Source organism: Limanda limanda, chromosome 1, assembly GCF_963576545.1.
Source record: "Limanda limanda chromosome 1, fLimLim1.1, whole genome shotgun sequence".
NCBI classification, from domain to species: domain Eukaryota; kingdom Metazoa; phylum Chordata; class Actinopteri; order Pleuronectiformes; family Pleuronectidae; genus Limanda; species Limanda limanda.
This window is the reverse complement of record NC_083636.1, coordinates 33,341,240-33,360,528: the sequence shown is the minus strand read 5'-3', so window position 1 is coordinate 33,360,528 and position 19,289 is coordinate 33,341,240. Positions and strand designations below refer to the sequence as shown.

At 41.4% G+C, this 19,289-nt stretch overlaps 3 protein-coding genes across 3 annotated transcripts; 1 reads left to right on the top strand and 2 right to left on the bottom strand.

The window, feature by feature from the left end:
• Window positions 1-2,386: 2,386 nt before the first annotated feature.
• Window positions 2,387-10,973, bottom strand: surf4 (surfeit 4). The gene is made up of 6 exons (XM_061071234.1): window positions 10,702-10,973; window positions 7,912-8,098; window positions 5,662-5,738; window positions 5,522-5,565; window positions 3,999-4,185; window positions 2,387-3,680 (listed from the first exon to the last, which is right to left on the bottom strand). The coding sequence occupies exons 1-6, from the start codon at window positions 10,747-10,749 to the stop codon at window positions 3,414-3,416; spliced, it is 810 nt and encodes a 269-aa protein (XP_060927217.1). The 5' UTR covers window positions 10,750-10,973; the 3' UTR covers window positions 2,387-3,413.
• A 1,385-nt stretch (window positions 10,974-12,358) lies between these two features.
• surf2 (surfeit 2) lies at window positions 12,359-15,797 on the bottom strand. The gene is made up of 7 exons (XM_061072954.1): window positions 15,754-15,797; window positions 15,070-15,331; window positions 14,300-14,451; window positions 14,042-14,145; window positions 13,130-13,318; window positions 12,786-12,919; window positions 12,359-12,677 (listed from the first exon to the last, which is right to left on the bottom strand). Exons 2-7 carry the CDS (start codon window positions 15,142-15,144, stop codon window positions 12,588-12,590), a joined length of 744 nt encoding a protein of 247 aa, XP_060928937.1. The 5' UTR covers window positions 15,145-15,331; window positions 15,754-15,797; the 3' UTR covers window positions 12,359-12,587.
• Window positions 15,798-16,251: 454 nt separating this feature from the next.
• On the top strand, window positions 16,252-18,747 carry bbln (bublin coiled coil protein). The gene is made up of 2 exons (XM_061081904.1): window positions 16,252-16,593; window positions 17,148-18,747. Exons 1-2 carry the CDS (start codon window positions 16,515-16,517, stop codon window positions 17,387-17,389), a joined length of 321 nt encoding a protein of 106 aa, XP_060937887.1. The 5' UTR covers window positions 16,252-16,514; the 3' UTR covers window positions 17,390-18,747.
• The last annotated feature ends 542 nt before the right edge of the window (window positions 18,748-19,289 follow it).

The following is a 19,289-nucleotide window of genomic DNA, read 5'->3' as shown; positions in this document are numbered from 1 at the left end:
ACACCTTTATTTTGCTGTCAAATCTAAACAAAACGTAAACATAGGCCACATTTACATTAAAATAAAAAAAAAGGGAATAGATTCGGAGGTTATTAGATCTAACTTTTATGCTTCATTCTTCCAAATGACAGGATCAACTTGTATTTCAGCTAGAAATCACATCAGCATGGTTTGATAGGGATGATGATGATGATGAAATCCGCACATGTGATTTCATATCCTGAATCAGCAGCTGTAACAAACGGCACTATAGAAGATACACACGCAAAGACACACAAAGACACACACACACAAACACACACATACACTGCTGTTATTGCAAATCCCTGCTACTATTTAACCTCCGGCCAAAATCCATGTGTGTGACTGACCTGAGAAACCTCAACCTGGAGCAAACACGCAAAAACGCGCAGATGTGTTGCAGCCACTCACCAGAGGGGGGGGGGGGGTTCTGTCTGTTTTTTACCGCGGAGATGAGCGTGTCGTCCCCGGGAGAGGTGTCTGCAGCTCGGCGGATGAGGACCGGAGGAGAGCAGGGGCAGCGGAGGAGTATCGAACCCGCGGCGGTGAACCGGTTGGACTGGTTTGACTGGTTCAGCCCACGTGGCGTCATCCACCAACCCACACCGAGCTCAGGGTCGCACGCAGTCACACACTGTTGCGCGTTCACGTACATGCACGTCATCCACATGTGGAGAACGGTGCTGTTGTCATGGTGAGAGATGCTCTTAAGGAAACGTGTCTCACAAAGAGTCCGCCAACTTTATGGAAATGCACTGAGGCGTAGCAGGAAAATAAGGTGGCCCCTACTTTTGTCATGTGGCCTCAACTGGGCCCCCTGTTAGAAGACTGAGCTCCTTAAAGGGACAGTTCACCACAAAATCCACTCATCTACTTACCACTATGCCGATGGAGGGTGGTGAAAGTGTTTTAGTCCACAAAACACTTTAATATAATTATGTCACCATAGAAGTAAAGTGAGTCTAAAACCAAGAATTGTTTTCATTATCAATACATCTAATAAATTATTGATTTATTCTTTAGATTATAGAGTGGGGAAAGGTCCATCTTCCATTTTTAAAAGTTGCAAAATACACGGGAAGCTGGTTACAAGTTTTGAGCATTTTAGCTTAAAATTATTTTAAAAATCAAGAAATTAGCAAAGTTGTTAATACATTTTCTGTTTATCGACTTCTCAATTAATCCGCTCATTATTTCAGCGTTAGAGAACTGTTCGGTGTCCTGGTGATACAGACACTGAATAGTGGGTGTCAGTTAGGGCACAATAACAACTTTTTTATTTAGAAGTAAGACATTATAATGGGTTCTTACATAGTACATTTTTTTATTTTATGTTGAGGATATAAAGTAGTTTAGTATGTTGGGGATCATATTTTTTTAATCTTTCTCTAAACTCTGATGTTTTGTGAAATATTTTACACACTCAACCAAGCTTATATGAATTCACTGCAGCAGTTATAAATACTCTGATACTTTAGCTTGGGAGGAAATTGTATATCATGTCCTACTTCTTCATATTTCTTTTCAATGGCGTCAGTTTTTTCGGCTTTGTGGTGTCAGTGACCGCTGATACTTCCTCCGTCAGTGAAACACAACTCCAGTGTTTGCAGAGTCCAGCACTGTAATTCCATACAAGTATAAAACACACAATACGTATTTGAACTAGATTCTAACAATCACACGTCTCCCTTGATAATTGGTTGAGGTAATAAGTGAAAGGGAAATATTGTTTAATATCTTTGAGTACATTCTCAGTTTGAATGAATTTAAAGGGTCAGTTCTAAACTTTAAGAAGGCTGTTATCATTCCACCTGGAGCCATTTGTGGTTTCAGGTCCAATGCTGAGACAAGGACGGAGGAGCAAACATCTGAATATATTAACCTTTATTATTATCCTGATAAATAACTATATAAAATATGTATATATATATGAATTTAATACCTACTCTTATTTTCAGCTGTTACCGCTGTAAATAACACACATAAATCAATGCTTTATTATCATGAGAATCAAAAGACACAACAGTCTTCAGATGTGTACATGTGTCCTGAAGCTTATCAACGTGGCGGAAAATGATGCTGTGCTCCACTACAGAGGTGTTTACTGCAGCTGGCCACTAGAGGTCAGTATTTTCTCCATGTCTCTGACCTAAAAATCTAATCTGGGGCTCGAAGCTCTTTCCAGCACCAACTCAACACCCTTTATTCACATATTCTGAGGAGACTAAGTGAGTACTGTTTACGTGTTCTTTGTACTATGCTCCATGTTTGCACTCTACTGTGCGTATCCTTAGTGGAGTGTGCACATTTCATAGTCCACTGATGTCAGTAAATCTGTGAGAGCATAAAACCTCGACCGAGCCAGTAACTTTATATTTTTTAATTTTTATTTTTTCGCCATGAACTTCCAAAATAAAAAAAGATCAAAAATACAATATAAACTTCTGAAAATCATTACACTGAATATTTTTTATTTTCTTACACAGGGAAATAAACACGCAAGTTCAGGTGATAAGTGACTCTGCTTAATCCTCTTTGCTTTTCTAGGTCGCATTATATGATGTTTCACAAACGTTGAGCCTCCCCGACTACTATCCCCCGATCACATACAGTGCACTAGTAAGGCATTTGCCAAAGACGTACAGAACAAAGTGCCCAATAACAAGTCCTGGAGCTAACAACTGCATTGAAGTTTTCAATCAAGTACAGCTGCAATCCACCACTATACAATTTACACGCCCCCCCCCAGGTTCAGTCAGTTGAGACTGAAGATGTACAGATTGAAAGGGTATGGTTTATAAAAAGAGAGGGGAGATGAAATCTGGAGGGTAGATGCGAGTTGCTGTCAAATGAGTGCCCAAGATTTCTGAATCAATGTGGAGAGAAAATCTCAGGTATTCCGAGATCCAACGGCAGAAAAACATCAGCGTCCATGGCGGGGGGGGTGTCAAACTGCTGCACCATCTCCACTCTTATTCAGAAAATATGAAAATTAATCTATGATATGGAAAAAACACCCATAAAATACAATAAATTATTTTCATTCATCTACTGAACACAGAACAAATAAATCTCGTTTTCCACTTATCATCCTATTGTTGTTTTCTATAAAGTTTGGATTGGGATTCGTTTATAATCCAGTTTATTTAAAATAAAAAACATCTGGCATGAACATGTTCAACGAAAAAATAAAAATAGCAGTCGGGTGGAGAATAGAAAAAAAACTATGGGATGGTGTTGTGGATTTGGCCAAATAATAAAAACTAGAAAAAAAACCTATGTACCCTGATGGTGTGGGGGGGACCTGGAGGAGAGGGAGGGTCTCTGTGTCCCGGTCGTGGGGGGACCTTAGTGGTGCTGGGCCATCCTCGTATCTCATCCCTTCCTTTTGCCTACCACTCTTTCTTTTTCTCGTCCATGGACACGCCGCCAGGACCAAGCGCCACCACCAGCAGCAGGCCGCCGATGACAGAGGTGGTCTGGAAGAAGTCGTACTTGAGGAAGTCGTGCATGGGCTTGTAGGCGGGGATGGTCCAGAAAGCATTGAAGTAGACGTTGATAGCCAGGAGCCAAATGACGAGGGTCAGCGCCGCGAGTTTAGTTTTGAAGCCGATGGCCACCAGGATGATGAGGGCGGTTCCCACCATGTTCTGCAGGATCTGTAGAAAGAGGAAAGTCCAAAGTTAAACAGATGTTATGCTCTAATTTGACCAAGATGAACTAATGATAAATGAACATCACTACTGCCAGTCAAAAATCATGTTTTAGTATTGTTTAAGTGAGTCAATCTGACACCATAGTGACTGAATGCAATGCTTTTCAGCTACAGATGTGCTCTGAGTGAAGTCTTGCCATCGTAGAATGTAAGCTGTGTCCAGAGGAATGTGGTGCTGCACTGGCCTTGACTGAATGATAAGGAATCCATGTGGGTGAAAGGACTGCAGAATGGAGGCGACCACTGTGTCACCAGTACTCACAGAGAAGAAGTTGGAGTCAAAGTGCAGCAGAGTCATGAACATGAGCACCAGCAGAACTCGACCGCCCAGCTGCATGTACTGCTTCGGCGAGCTCTCTCCCATGGAGGGGACTCCGGCGAACATGCTCTTTCCTTCCGAACGAGACTCGGCCAGCAGCAGGAGCAGACCACCTCCGAGGGCAAGGTTTCTGTGGGAGGAGAGAGAGGTTATTTCTGAACAGTGCATGTCAGACCTGAAGTCAAACAAGCAGAAGAGGAGGCTGACTTCAATTGACAGATCAGCTGATCCTGTTTTTAGCCCTGACTCCTTGTTGGTTGGTTGGTTTGATTGTTTGTAAAAAAAACAAAACAGATTTCAACCAAACTTGGTGAAGGGATAGGACATGGGCCAAGACAGAGCCCATTAGATTTTGGGATGGCTCCAGACAAAGGATAGGATCCAGGTTTGTTTTTTTTACTCTTATGATTGCCAAATTTACCTTTTTTTTGTACAATGTCATTGATTTTGCAGGGAATAATTCATGGATCTTGATGGGGAAAAAAAATCTGAAATACTTAGGAGACTGATGTGTATGAGTAAAATAAATTTAGTGCAGCTTGATTGAATTTAAGGGGACTGTTCTTGGAGCAGGTATGTGCTCTACTGTGTGCTGTTCTATTTATTAACTGAAATGAGTGTGGTTCACAATAGTACTCTATTGTTTACAGGAAATATATAGTAAACAACCCACAGAACATGAACTACATGTCCACAGAATGCTCAAACAGAAAAGTCCAACATGGCACAAGAGATTTCTGTGATGACTCATCTGACTATTAAGGATTAAATAAACCACAGGTCTCATCCACATTGATTATAGTCATTTTAACCAACCGTTTCACGTATAGTGAAAAGCTTCTGCAGGTTTAAACAAGTTCCATTTAAGACTTTTCAAGACCATAATGAATGAAATTTAAGGGCTGGCTCAAGTATGGTTGATATGAAGAAATATCAGAGTTCCAGAATGAATTCCGTTTTCCCATAATTGAAGATAAGATGAAGTAGCCTGGTAGAGAATAACTCTTAATTCCCCACGTTATCCATCTACGTACCTCATAGTATGTTATAATTTAACATATTAAAAGTCAGATTATTCTTTTTTAAGACACTGTGAAAACCCTGTTCTACAAGCATATTAAAAGTTTCCATTTCTGCAGCACATTCTTTCAACCAGATTAAGCTACTTCTAATCTGTGATTTTAGGCAATGGAATTTAAAGCTTAACATCAGAAATCACCATTCAGTGTAAAAACAATATCAATCAATAACATTCTGCTTCAAACGTCAGCTAACTGCCTCCCACTTGTATGTGGACACATGATTCAGGCAGGAAAGATAAATAATTTGGAGATCAGAGTGGATGTTCGAGAGCCGAAGCAACATGATGCACAATATTTTGATAAAGACAGAATTTCTCTGTTATAATTTATTGAGGCAGTGAAGAACCATTTTTGAATCTGTGACAAAAACTAAGTGACACCTACCTCATCAAAAATTTGAGGTCCCATAAAATGCTGTAAGCGACAGTCTGGTGGAGAAAAAAGGAAAATGTTTCAGATTAGACACAATGACAAACTGTTGGGGGAGTATATTGAAAATGTAGTCATAGTGTCTTTATTCTCACCTGTAGCGCTATGATGCCAAATAATCCAAAGCAGGCATACTGTACAAAATTTCTACTGAGGATGAGGACACAGCCGCCTGTTGGGACACACAAGAGAGCAAAGATGGTTAAAGTTATGGCTAATGTTTGTAGTAGTCTCCCAATGAAAAATGCCTGCTTTTTGGCTGACGCCTTGTTCAGTGCACAAACTTCTGCTCTTAGAACTGATCTTCCTCAAAGTTCAACGCTACGTGAAGCAGTTCTGCAACAGATTCATGATCAAGTGCGCCTGACTGCATCCTTCAATACGTCACAACAGTCTCCTATGATTCATTATTCAGCAAGATGATTTGTATCCCTGAAGTAAAGTTCACTGTGCTTGACTTTACTGAGCAACTCTCTGCAAATGGCAGACGCGATGTGGCTGAAACACACCAGGTGCACGTTTAAAACTTTCATATGTTTAATAAAATAAATACTTTAAAATAGAAAAGTGGTAAGCATTTTTTTCAATTTTGCAGAAAGGATATTGCGCTAAAAACCCCTGTGTACACAAGGCACTGGCTGCTTCATGAGCCCCCCACGATAGAGTGGATAGATATAGTAAATTATAGGGATGAGCGAGTACAGCATTATCTGTATCTGTATCTGTTAACCATATGAATTATCCGTATCAGTATCCGTACTCGGAGTGGGCGGGGCCTAACCCGGAAGTGGGTGTGATTTAACCCGGAAGTGGGCTGGTTCAACATAACTTTCTTTTTTAACTTTGAAATTCTTTTATGATTTTTTTATTTTTATTTTTTTTAAATGTATTTCCACACCAGGTGTGTGTGTGTGTGTGTGTGTGTGTGTGTGTGTGTGTGTGAGAGTGAGATGCGAGGGACGTTCACTGTCTCCCAGAGAAATGAACACTCTGTGTTTTTAGTATATAAAGACGTGAATTATATTCGTTCACAAGTCATACAGACTGGTTTTGTTATTTTCACTTTACATTAACACTTAAAGTTTAGTGCAGTGTAATTGTTTGCCGTGATAATTAAATGCCAGTGTGATAATAAATGACAATTTCAAACCATACAAACTGTCATGTTGTACTGTATTTAATAGAGGTTTACTTTACTGTAAAGTAAGTGTAAATGTAAAGTGAAAATAACAAAACCAGTCATTATGACTTGTGAACAAATATAATTCACGTGTTTCTATACTAAAAACACAGAGTGTTAATTTCTCTGTGAGACAGTGAACGTCCCTCGCGTCTCACACACACACACACACACACACACACACACACACACACACACACACACACACACACACACACACACACACACACACACACACACACACACACACACACACACACACACACACACACACACACACACACACACACACACACACACACACACACACACACACACACACACACACACACACACACACACACACACACACACACAGTCCCAAAGCGCAGTGAACCTGAGTGATTGAGAGACAGAGAGCTGTTCTGTGAGTGAGTGAGCAGAGCCGTGTGTGACAGGAGGAGCGCTGTGATGCTGTGTGAGGATTTTCATTCAGTCCGAGCACAGATAATGACTCCGATTACTCGTATAATAATCGTACTTGGCAAAAGTGCTTTATCCGTACCGGATACTCGTTTCAGCCGAGTATCCGGCTCATCTCTAGTAAATTACATTTATGTCATGGAAAGGATTACTTTCTTCCTTCGTCTTCAGAAAACTGTGTTCATCCAATTATGGAGCAAATGGGTGAGATATGTAAAACCCCAAAGGCCAGACTTTGTGGAATTATTGAATGACCCTGTAATGTTGTCTTGATTTAGCGAGCCTCACCAACCTCTATCCCATTCTCTCTCAAGTCACCCTCTAACATGTTGTTTTATATTCGGCTTGTTTTTATTCATTTATTTTTTATTTTTTTCTCTACTGATCTGTGATTATTGTCTACATGTACGCACTGTACCTCTGCCAAAATGTACAAAGTTACCCAATTTTGAAAAAGGTTGACAGCAGAAGAAAGAAAATTGCCCTTGGGCTGATGTAAGTTTTTGTAGACAACTGTCAAAAAAATAAAGAATATAAAAAAAAAAAAAAAAAAAAAAACCTGTGTACATCTATAAAAAATTCTGTGAATATATATGTGCTTTGCTTTGCCGCTTCAGTCCCTCCTCACGACCCCCAGAAACATGAAAACATTGAGGCGACATGTCTTTGGTCCTGACTGAAAGACTCCCACGCACTCACTCACCCAGCTGTCCGAGGAGGTTAAGCAGCACAAAGCACGTAGCCAGGAAGTAGCCACAGCTCCAGGTAGACTCGATGTAGTCCCTCTGCTCATTCCACTGGAACCACATGCGGATGCCATCTTCCAGGAAGGTGCTGATGAGACACAGGCGTGCCAGGTGGGGAAGGTACTGTTTGGTTACCCGCAAGAACTGGACAACAGGAGAGAAAACAGGAGAGCGTAAGTGACTGGCGAGAAAAGAAAGAGATGATGTGGCGACTAAAGAAGAAAGAGACAACATCGCGCACAACAATACAACATTATAATGGGTCATTAAGCAGTAACCAGGGAGTCTGAAGCTATAAACAGACCTTTAGACATTTTTAAAACCCCTTGAAATTAAATGAAAGACCAAACATGCATTGGAAATACACACCAAAAGTGAAAACATACTTTTTTCCCCCAAAGTAATCACTTTCTCCCCGATACTCTCCACCAATGATTCTTCTTCTTCACCGAGACCCATTCAATCTTGAATTTAATACGTTTGCCTTCTTTAGAAAGTTTAAGGTTTTTAAAGGACCCACGGTCACCAGGAGCAAAACATCACAACAGAGTTTTATAAAAACATCCTTTTTAAAAAAAACAAATAGTCCAAGGTGGGGCAGCCTGCTACTAACTATCATAAACACTGTCAAGTATAGTAACAGTGATAAATCCACTTATCATTTGCTGAACAGTCTTATGCTGAAGCGAATGTCAGAATAACAGTAATTTAAATTACAATTGCTGACTTGCTTGAGTCTAAAGAGGATCTAGATCTCCTTGTGAGGTATAGGAAACAGTGCATGATGGTACCAGAAATGATGGTAGTTATGTGTGATGTGAACTGTGGAGTAAGTTTTTTTTATTGCTTTAATCAGTAGCTGCAATAAAATAGGTGCAAAATGCAGATTCAACTTTTTCCCCTCACATAACAGCCTTTAAAATATCCCTAATATTACACTATCTTCGAACTGATTATTTTAATAATTAAAAAGGGAATAGATCGTTTACCTTTCAAAGTTTAACACCGTACAATCACTTACTTGTGTTCCAGTTAGCCACACGTGACGCTAAGCCATACGATTTAGGCCACATATGGTTCTCCCTCTCTAAAGTGAATGTCGAAATATTAAACCAAGAAGCAATAAAGGCGTGGAGCTTAAGACTCATAAGATTATAAACTGATGCAACGGATTTCAAAAGAGTTAGAAGGTAAAACATGCCGGTAGACGTTGTGTTGTGGTCTATAGATCTTAAGTAGATAACAGGTCTCCATGTCACAGTCTCCCGAAAGGCCCCTTTGTTTTGATTTGGAGTTGAGAACATAAAATGAATAGTTAAAAACAACGAACTACCCTATGCTCTTCTGACAAACTGAATTCATGAGCAGATTTTCAGACAGTCCAGTGCCAAGAGTCGAGGAGCCGTGACCTGCCCCACTCCCCGCCTCCTCGGCAGTCCACATCAGCACAGCCAGACCGCGGCGGCCTATCAGCGTCTATCCCCTCCCACTACGACTGCTGAGCGAGATGTGAATGGAGGAAGAGGGGAACCAATCGGAACAAGCCCGAGGGTTGCAGGGTCTCAGCCACAGGCTGCAAATAGACTGTGGAGAAGGTGTAAGCAACATGTTAGCTCAGGGATCCATTAGTGAGGGATGTGCCCTTAAAATGGGCTTAGCAACATTTCTTACACAGCAAACAAACCAGTGTCCAGATGCCCTCATTTTTTTTTTTTTTTACAACACACCAAACAGAGAACTCGTGATAGGAGGGTATGAACCAATCAGGCGTAATCAAATTAAGGTAGTGGAGTATTTTCTGGCATGTGGGATGGGTTCGACCTCACACAGCTGGCACAAACATACACAAAACACACAGGGTTGATATTAGAAATAACAGATCTACTCCATGGATCTGGCTCGTCCTAAAAAAACATAAAGCTATGAATGCAGCACACACACACGACTGTGGCAACTTTACAAAAGGACAGAAGGTACATCACACACACACACACACACACACACACACACACACACACACACACACACACACACACACACACACACACACACACACACACACACACACACACACACACACACACACACACACTTTTACCTCCATGCTTCACATCAACATGTGTCACACAGGCTGACCTGAAATCAGAATTGAACCTCAATTTTTGTGGAGCAATAGATGACCTGTTGTCACGCCAGTACAGTAAAATAAAAAAGTAGCAATGGTAAAGCTAGCTAGCTGTAGCATGTGTCACACAGTGAAGAGATCCATAGTTTTTTGGGGGGGTGGGGGGTGATCTGGGTGTTGGAGCAGCTCTTGTCAAGGCCACACACAGATTGTCCAGTTTTGGGGAAAAGCCAAACTCAGGGGAGTGAAATCAATGCAACGCAGCTAGCAGCAAATACACAATATGGTTAAACCGTGTGGCTACAAGCTAACCAGCTGCTAGCTCCCGAGTGTAACTTGTCAACTGAAGCTAACAGTTGCACTTTGTGGAACAGTGATCGATGTGGAGACGTGTGACAGCACACTGACACACACCAGCAGTGCACACTCTCTAAACGCGAGGAAACGAGCCTCTGCTTTCACAAAAATGTCACAGGTTCGAGTCCCCCCGGCAGGGAAACTGCAGACGTGTACAAACTAACAGTAAAGCCGTCAGACCGCTAACAGGGGGAGAGTCACTTCCAAACTAGTTAGCGGCTAGCATGCTAACAGCGGCTAGCGGAGGGGGGACACTGGAAGTTACCTGATCCGCCACGTCTTCCGCGGTGCTCATGAGTTCCTCCTGCCCCATGTCTGCTGCGCCTGTAGCGGTTCTTCCTCTGGGTTAACACCGGGTGGCTGGATCTCTGGTGCTGGGGGGGGTGTTCTTCTCTTTCTCCGGCTCGGACCGTGTGCTCCTCGCCCCCTTTGCTCGCGTTATTTACTTGAAGATTTCCCGTTCGCCCTGGTCGCCAGAGAAAAGGCCGCCTCCGCCCCACAATGCCCCGCGAGTCGACGGAGCAGCCACACAGGGCCCCCCTCCGCTGCTGCAACCGCTGGATGCCACGTACACTGATGGTTGCGGGTTTGTTTTGGCTTTTTTAGAACGAGTGTGATCAAGAGTAGATTCACGCCACCGCCATTCATCTGTACCTGTGTAAACGATGACACTCCCCTGTTAGCCGTGGAGATTTTAAAGATGGCTACAGGTTATAGAAAGATGTGCAGTCTGTTATATCTCACATGGACCTCCTCATGTTAGTTAATTAAAGGAAATAAAATTGATTCGTTATAAAATAACATAATTTCACCAGTTATTACAAATTTAATAAAGTGCATTATAACATCAGAGACCTATTTTAGTCTTTTACCCTTTTTTTGTTCTTTTGCCAACATATACCCACCCATCTATCTCTCCCTCCTCTCTCTGTCTATCTATCCATCCCTCCCTCTATCTCCTTTTCCTGCCTAACCATCAATCATCTTTCTATCTATTCATCCATCCATTATGGACTGTCTGTGTATGGCTCAGGGAAATCCCACAACTTGTCTAGCTTATAAAAAGATGCTTGAATAACACAATTGAAGGAAATTGAACGTGTTAGATCACGTTCAAGTCACGACAGCATCAGTACCATTTGAAATCATAGACAGTTAACAAAATATAATTTATTTTAGTAAATTCACCTCTGTTAAAGAGATGAAGCACAATTACTGCATAAGATACTCCCTCGTGTAGGGTTTTGATATTGGAGAACCTATAACTCTTATGAGTGTTCATGACTGCAAAGGCCACAACGTGATTCACATGGGTTTGATTAAAGCATTCCACACTTTATCTTCACCCTGCACGACTTCAACTGCAGCCTGGACGGACACCATGAAATGCAATATTTGCTGGAGTTATTTGTCAGTGCACGGCTCATACTGGTGTTGTTGTTTGCGGAGTCAAGATGAAAGCCAGACGAGTCAGACATTTTGGCTGCTGGTGAAATGTTGGGAGGACGATGAACAAGGACTGGAGGTGTAAAAGTTGGCTTCAGCGTACAGATGCCTTGTAAACTATCAACACCAAAGACTCAGAGAAAGTCTTTAAACTTCGTGAAAATGTGCACTGCCTGTTTTCCAAGAGGGGACCCAATACTCTTGGGTCCCTATCATAACCTATCTGGTGTAGGTTATGTTATTTAAATGCACAGGTCAGGAATAACTGTGACCTGTTGCAGCACTGAGAATAAAATGTTTTGCACAAAATGTGATTATATCTGAAAATCTAGATACAGGAAACGGAAAAGGAAGTAGATGAAGCAACACTGACACAGTTGTCTCTCTTTAATCTGCATGTCAAGTGTGCACATATTCCTGCTTTTGTGCTGATATTGAGGAGACGATTGGTAAAAAAAAAAAAATACACAGACAACTTTTGCAAGTCCAAACAATTTGTATTTTATGTCAGGGTTGTTGCTTGGGAACCGAGGGATAGAACCTATCCAGTCCCACAGATCTGTAAACCTGCCTCACTGAAACTGAGTAAGATAACAATGTACAAATGCAAAGATCAGTCTGGCTCCGACACAGGAAAACTACGTCCAGCAGATTCTAGGTGCTAAAACCAGGTAAAAAATACTATGCACCTATGGTTTTACATTTTCACTTTGCATTCCGCACTTTCCCGTTTGTCTTTTGCCCGGATGTCCACTGATTATTTCTTAATTTCTTCTGTGAATCTCCACCCTGGACCTGAAAGACAAAAATATGACAGTATTCTGTCAGTGCTGCTTGTTGAAGAAAGTAGATCCCACCACACACACACATAAAAAATGCATGGTACACACTCTACACACAGACCTTTTTGCGTTTCTGCACCTCCTGCTTGTCCACCTCCATTCCCTCGTCTTCATCTGTTTGGAAGTCGTCTTCCTCCTTATTCCCTTCAGCCTCCATATTTTCTTCTTCTGTGTTTTTTAAGCTGAACAAAGATGCTGCAGAGAATAAATATGACACGGTGTTACAGAAAAGTAAAACAGCAACAAGTCCAATTTAAAACTCCAGACACCAAATTCTGTAACTAAGAACAACTTGATATCAAATTCAACGATATACTGCTGCTGATTATTACCATTTTTGTTGGATGGTGTGTGTTAAGAGTGTTTGTTAGAGATATCAACAGTGTGTGCCCGTGGGATACTGACTAGGATAGAGGTCACTCATGCTGTCCTCGGAGTCGCTGTGGTCCTCGTCACTGGACGACGGATCCATTGTGCCACGCCCCTGTTTTGGGGCCCTCCCCCGACCGGCATCCTCTCCTCCGTTGTCTCTGGGCTTCCTCTGTTTGAGTCTGGCTGGAACAAAATCTATCCCCTGCTTCACACACTCTTCATCTGGAGCAAGAGGGAGACGAGTCACGTCAGAAACCAAGAACCAACAGCTCATAATCTGCAGTGCTCTACAGGGATATGGACCCAAAAATGTTGTGTTTTTAATAACAGCACTATGGAATGTTTGTGTAAGTTTAGATAAATCAATGAGATCAATGTAAATTGATATACAAGACTGACTAGACCTGAAGCAACACCACAGTGTAAACCTGAAAAAGATGTAGCCATCCATTTGTGGGAAATCAAAACTGCACTGGAATATTGTCACTAGATAACTGCTTACATGATATGGAAAAATAATTGTTGTTAATGTCGGTCTTCAACAGGTGTTTAGAGATACCAATCCCCATTATAACTATGTAATCATATCTGAGGGTAAATTCACTCATTATCTACTCACCCCTGTGCCGATGGAGGGCTGGGTGAAGTGATTGAGTTCTATATATTGGATTTTTTGTGTTTTCTTATTATTTATAGATATTTATATTAAAATGTAAGGTTAAATTGGCCTCAATTACATGTCTTTGTCATGAGGGTTTGAGATTGACATCTCAGTAGTCCTTCCCAATTAAAAATATAAATATATCAGGTGATATCAGTGTCGGAACCTTCTATTAACTCCTCGATATTGGCATCGGCCCCCAAAACTCCACATTGGTCGGGCCCTCCTTGGTAATAAACTCTATTAAAAGAGTGTCGTGCAGAGTGGATCAGTGGTGCACTGACATTTGCCGAGGGCCTTTTTGAAGCGTTTCCCGTTGACATGTCTGAGGACGTGGTGCGGCTGCCGGTTGAGATGTCTGAGCGTCAGTTTACAGAAGAGCTGATTCCTGGAAAACACACAGGAAACGTCAGATTAGAAACTGCAGATCAGTTTGACATACAGACTCTGAACTACACCACTGCAGCGACAGCCGGGTGTTGGCAGATGTTGGTGTTTTCTCTTGCAGATGGATGGACAGAAGCGTTTCAGAGAATCCTTACGGCTGTTTTGAACTTGGCACGATGTGGGGCTCGTGCTGGCTGTAGTTGAACTCTGCTGTGGTGCTCAGCTTCTCATACTTCTTCCCCTGAGTGAACTTCTGCAGCTCTGCCAGGCTGCACGGAAACTCGTGGCCATTCAGTGTGCATTTGATCTGAAAACACACACACACACACACACACACACACACACACACACACACAGGTGACAGCTGTGCAACATCTGCTTTTAAGATACGATTAAGATACAATTAAGATACATTTATTTGTCCCAAACACATGCACAGACATGCACAAGCACACTCATGCAAGGAGGGAAATGTAACCTCTGCCTTTAACCCATCTGGTGCAGGACACACAGAGCAGTGGGCAGCCATGTACGGCGCCCGGGGAGCAGATGTTGGGGGAGTAAGGTGCCTTGCTCAGGGGCACTAGACAGGGTAGGGAGAATCCTCTTGGATTTTTGGACAGATCATTCCAGGTTCGTCTTTTTGTTGTTTCTCCGTGGAGTCGAACCAGGGACGAACCAGAGACCTTTTCTGCCCATAGTCTAAGTTTCTGCAGAAAAGGTCTCTGGTTCGTCTCTGGTTGCTGGGGTTAAACCTGCAGTTTAACAAGGCAGGTTCATCGTGTACAGGCTTTATCCAGCCTTGGTCAACTCATGCAGCCATCACAACACTTCACTGTGAATGAGTGGTGAGGTGAGTTAGCATCTCAGCTAGCATCACACTGACAGCGTGCTCCGTGTGCTGTGCTGTGATTGGCCGGCTCACCTTCTTGCTGTCTGTGAGCTGCAGGAACGGGTGGTTGAGGAGAAACGCTCCGAGGTCCGCAGGTAATTCCTCCATTTCCAAAACAAACTTCCAAAACAATGCGAGGTCGTAGTGTGTTGATCAGGCCTCAGTCTCCTCCTCTGACAGGAAGCGTCCCCACACGTGGGTCGACTGCGCAGACTCGCATGATATCCTGGCGCCGCCCACCGGTCGAAGGGAGGAACTGCAGCTTGGACCGAAGAGATGAAGGTTTCCACTCATTCTGTCATCACGGGTTTATTACCGCACCATCATAAATGAATGAATGGATAAATGAATGAATGAATAAAAAGAAAGAGATAACATCTTTATGTATAGGTGTTACATCGATGTTTTCATTAATTCACTTTCATTCGAGTTATTCATTCAGATTGTACTATGAGTATAATTGTAGTTTTTTAACCCGTGTATTTCTGTATTATAAATACGAACTAAATAAAAGCTATTGTCATTATACTTTTTTTTCCTGTTGATTTTTGTTTAGCAGTGCATTTCCCCCCCCATTAAGCTGCAGCAGCTACTTCATAATAATAATTTATTAGCACTGCATTTTCTGCTATGAGTTACAGAGGCTTGTTTTTTTGTAATCATATTCCGTTTTCTGCGTTGACCTTAACAGATGATACTGTCTAACAATATATTTACTTGTGTTTTCAGTAGAGGTATCATGTACAACACCTTCTTCTTCTTCTTCTTCTTCTTCTTCTTCTTCTTCTTCTTCTTCTTCTTCTTCTTCTTCTTCTTCTTCTTCTTCTTCTTCTTCTTCTTCTTCTTCTTCTTCTTCTTCGTCCTAATATATTTTTACTTGTTAGCTGCACGTGCAGTCAGCTGACCGACGACACATGACAGCTCAGACACAAAGATAACAAAAATGAAAGAGAGCTTACTCTGATCATATTTATCCGAAACCTTATATTGTAGCCAATGAAACTTGAAATTTACCATAACGAATCTCGATCAGAAACGGAAACTACAATTATAACAAATTCAAAACGTTTCGAGAACTTATCTGTTTTAGGAGTGAGGAGATTTTTATTCAAGTCCTTATCAGGATACCTAACATAGTGAGCCATCTGTCTCAGAGCTGTGAAAATCTCTGACGAGCCCTCCAAACCCCGCCCACTCTTCTCCCACAATCCATTGATAAACAACCTGAGCAGATCGCTGGTCAAAGCCACAGAATCTAAATATAAAGTAGTGAACAAGCTGATCTGGACGCTTCCCTCTGATCTCTGTGGATTTACTGAAACTACTTGAACGCTTGTTTTTTAACTTGTTGTCATCGCTGCTGAATCTTATTTGTGACTCGAGTCCTTGGCTAATAGCAGCTAGCTGTTAGCAGTGCTAGCTCCACAGTGGAAACAGGAACTGTCTCTGTGACAAAGTGAGGAGGAGATTACTGAGCCATGTCTGGACCGAACGGAGACCCGAGCATGTCTATGGAGGACGGCATCATTATCGATGAAGATGATTTCGGTGATGGAGGTAACGAGCTCCTGTTCCCTTTCTGATCTATGATGCTAACGTTATATAGCTGGAGAGTCCATATAATAATAATAATAATGACACATTGTGTATATATGAATCAACGATTTAACAATGCTCATTTTACACATGTTAAAAATAAAGAAAATACATAAAGGCATTTAACTTGAAATACACAGCATGATCACACGTAGAACAACAGTGTTCAGATCCACTGTGATATAAGAAAAAGATTGGGATCCTGTTTAGAAATGCGCTTATATACTTGTTCTATATACTAGTTTACAGCTTTGAAGAGAACTATACATTTTTTCAAATTCCACTTCTGTCAAATTAGACGTGTTGTTTATTCAAGGTGGAATATTTTTCCTCTTTTCAGTCGTTGATTCAAGAAATTAAAATAAACTGTTACTAATAAAGTATTATTAAATATAAAGATAGTAAGAAAACCTCTAATATTTACTTTTATTATAAAAACAAACCCACGTGTGTTTACTGAGTCTTTGTCTTTTACACAACAGAAAAGACTAATCCTCTCTTCTGCTTATCCACAGAGTACAATTCCATCAACTCCATGCTTGATCAGATCAACTCCTATCTCGACGGCATAGAGGAACGCAACGACGCGCTCAACGGCAAAATGCACGAGCTGCTGGAGTCAAACCGACAAGCCCGGCTGGAGTTCAGGGCCCAGCCAGGTGGCTCTGACAACCAGGAGGAGAATCAACCCTCAGACAGAAAGGAGGAGCTGAAGGAAGATGATGGAGGCTCGCAAATGAGCGACAAGAGCGAGTAGACAAGTGGGGACCAAAACATGCAGGGATAGAAATATTTATTGAAGACGTCTCCACTGACCCATGATCTGCGTGGTCCATACCTGTGAATATTCACCCTCATCTGCAGACGTGTGCTCGACTGTGCTATTTTGAATCTCCTCGATCTCTGAATGCAGTGCAGTTTATCTCCTTTGTTGAACAGTAGTGCTCCGGTGTGTTGCTCCCAAGCAGAGTGGAGTAAATTGACCTCCAGCAGCTTCTCATACATGTTGGACATTACAGTTACTTTACACTCTGGTTGCAGAAATGAGCTTTGTGAATTGTGAAATGAGTTTGCCATGTGAAAAGCTGCATCCGTCAGTTCAGAGTTGCTTATGTTCATGTGAGACATCAAGGAGAGAGAGCTCCCAGAAATATAACTATAAATAATATAAGAATAATATATAAATGATCTGAATTAATATTGTGGCATCATTACTAAATAAAACAAAGTTTAAACTACAGGCTCATGTTCAGATTCCAGAGATTTGACTACTGAACTCTGATGTCAAAACTGTTCAACAAATTAACTGTATGTTAAAAAGGTCATTTCAGATTTCCAGCAAGTCCTCATGACCCATCAGTGTTGTGTTTTTGCATAGATTAAAAATCTATGTATGTTATCTTCCCAAGAAAAAATATATGCAACATTCCATTTGTGTACTAGTGTTTAATGTTTGATCTTTATCGTGACTGTAGCTCTAAGCAGTGCTGTCCTGCTCATTTTCATGAAGTTCGTTGTTTCTGGTTAAAAACCGAGTCGACAAACTGGGAATTGTCAGACATTTTAATTTAAATTAAAAGGGACCCCCCCCCCCCCAAAAAAACAGAAAACAAACATCCAAAAATACATTAAACTTCCAGCAATTAGAAAACATCAACTGCTTGTTTGTTTGTTCAACTCAGTTTTGTCAGTAGCTGAATAAAAATACAATAAGAAACATACAGCTTTGTTTGAAATTATCTTTTGCACGCCCGTATCTCCGTTTCGGAGCCGAAGCCTCGTGTCTCGTTCTCGTAAGACAGAATGTCGTACAATACTGATCACGTGGCGACGGGAGTTGCTACGCCTCAGGCAGCCGTCTGTGGTTTAAAGCATTCTCCTGTAATGTGGAAGAGGAACTGTTTCCAGATCAACACACAAGTCATGAAGGAAAAAACACATCCTCGAATAAATATGTGCGTCTTGTACCTCATGACTGATGAAATCCTGAAACCAATGAAATATTTGTATCATCTGTAACTGGGGTACTTCTTTAGTACTCTTGTTCCTGGTGATTCACGTCTGAGCTGAAGATTCACAATAACACTTTGTACTCAATTAAATTCCTACAGACGTTGCATGGGTTGTTTTTTGCAGATAATACTGAGTTTGTTAACTTAAGTGTGATTCCAACTGTCCACTGCATTTCAACTAAAGCATCTTCAATGAAAGAAAGAAAACCAAAGAAATGGCAAAACTAGAGGCAACAAAACAACCACTTCATATATAGTGTCAGAAATGCTCATAGAAGCATTTTTGGCCTTGAAGCTATAAACTCTATAGCTAGTGAGCTATAACTAATGTAGTCACAGTCGACCATCGTTCATCGGAATGTGACAGCAAACGTCATCGATTCTACTTTTATCTTTAGGAATTCTGAGATAAAAGACAGATTGTGGGTTTTCTCAAGCTGCCATCTCCAACATTCAGCCAGTTGTGAAAAAGAAACCACCACTTTGCAGTCTTTGAAGCTTCGCGCAGCTTTAAGTCTCCACTGACAAGCTTTCAGAATTCAAAAAGAGCAACATGCTGACATCTTACTGTGAACGTGACAGCTCTTAATTTCAGTTCCCTTCCTGGTCATTAGCAGAGGCCTTTCATTTCTTGACACATTAATG

Coding starts and splice junctions, on each gene's coding strand:
- surf2 (XM_061072954.1), bottom strand. CDS start 15,144: ATGGAGGAATTACCTGCGGACCTCGGAGCGTTTCTCCTCAACCACCCG. Junction 13,319..14,041: donor CAAAAAGGCCCTCGGCAAAT/GTCAGTGCACCA, acceptor CTCTTGCTCCAG/ATGAAGAGTGTGTGAAGCAG. Junction 12,678..12,785: donor AGGTGCAGAAACGCAAAAAG/GTCTGTGTGTAG, acceptor TTTGTCTTTCAG/GTCCAGGGTGGAGATTCACA.
- bbln (XM_061081904.1), top strand. CDS start 16,515: ATGTCTGGACCGAACGGAGACCCGAGCATGTCTATGGAGGACGGCATC. Junction 16,594..17,147: donor AGATGATTTCGGTGATGGAG/GTAACGAGCTCC, acceptor GCTTATCCACAG/AGTACAATTCCATCAACTCC.
- surf4 (XM_061071234.1), bottom strand. CDS start 10,749: ATGGGGCAGGAGGAACTCATGAGCACCGCGGAAGACGTGGCGGATCAG. Junction 8,099..10,701: donor CGGAAGACGTGGCGGATCAG/GTAACTTCCAGT, acceptor CCTGTTGTCCAG/TTCTTGCGGGTAACCAAACA. Junction 5,739..7,911: donor TAACCTCCTCGGACAGCTGG/GTGAGTGAGTGC, acceptor GTGTCCCAACAG/GCGGCTGTGTCCTCATCCTC.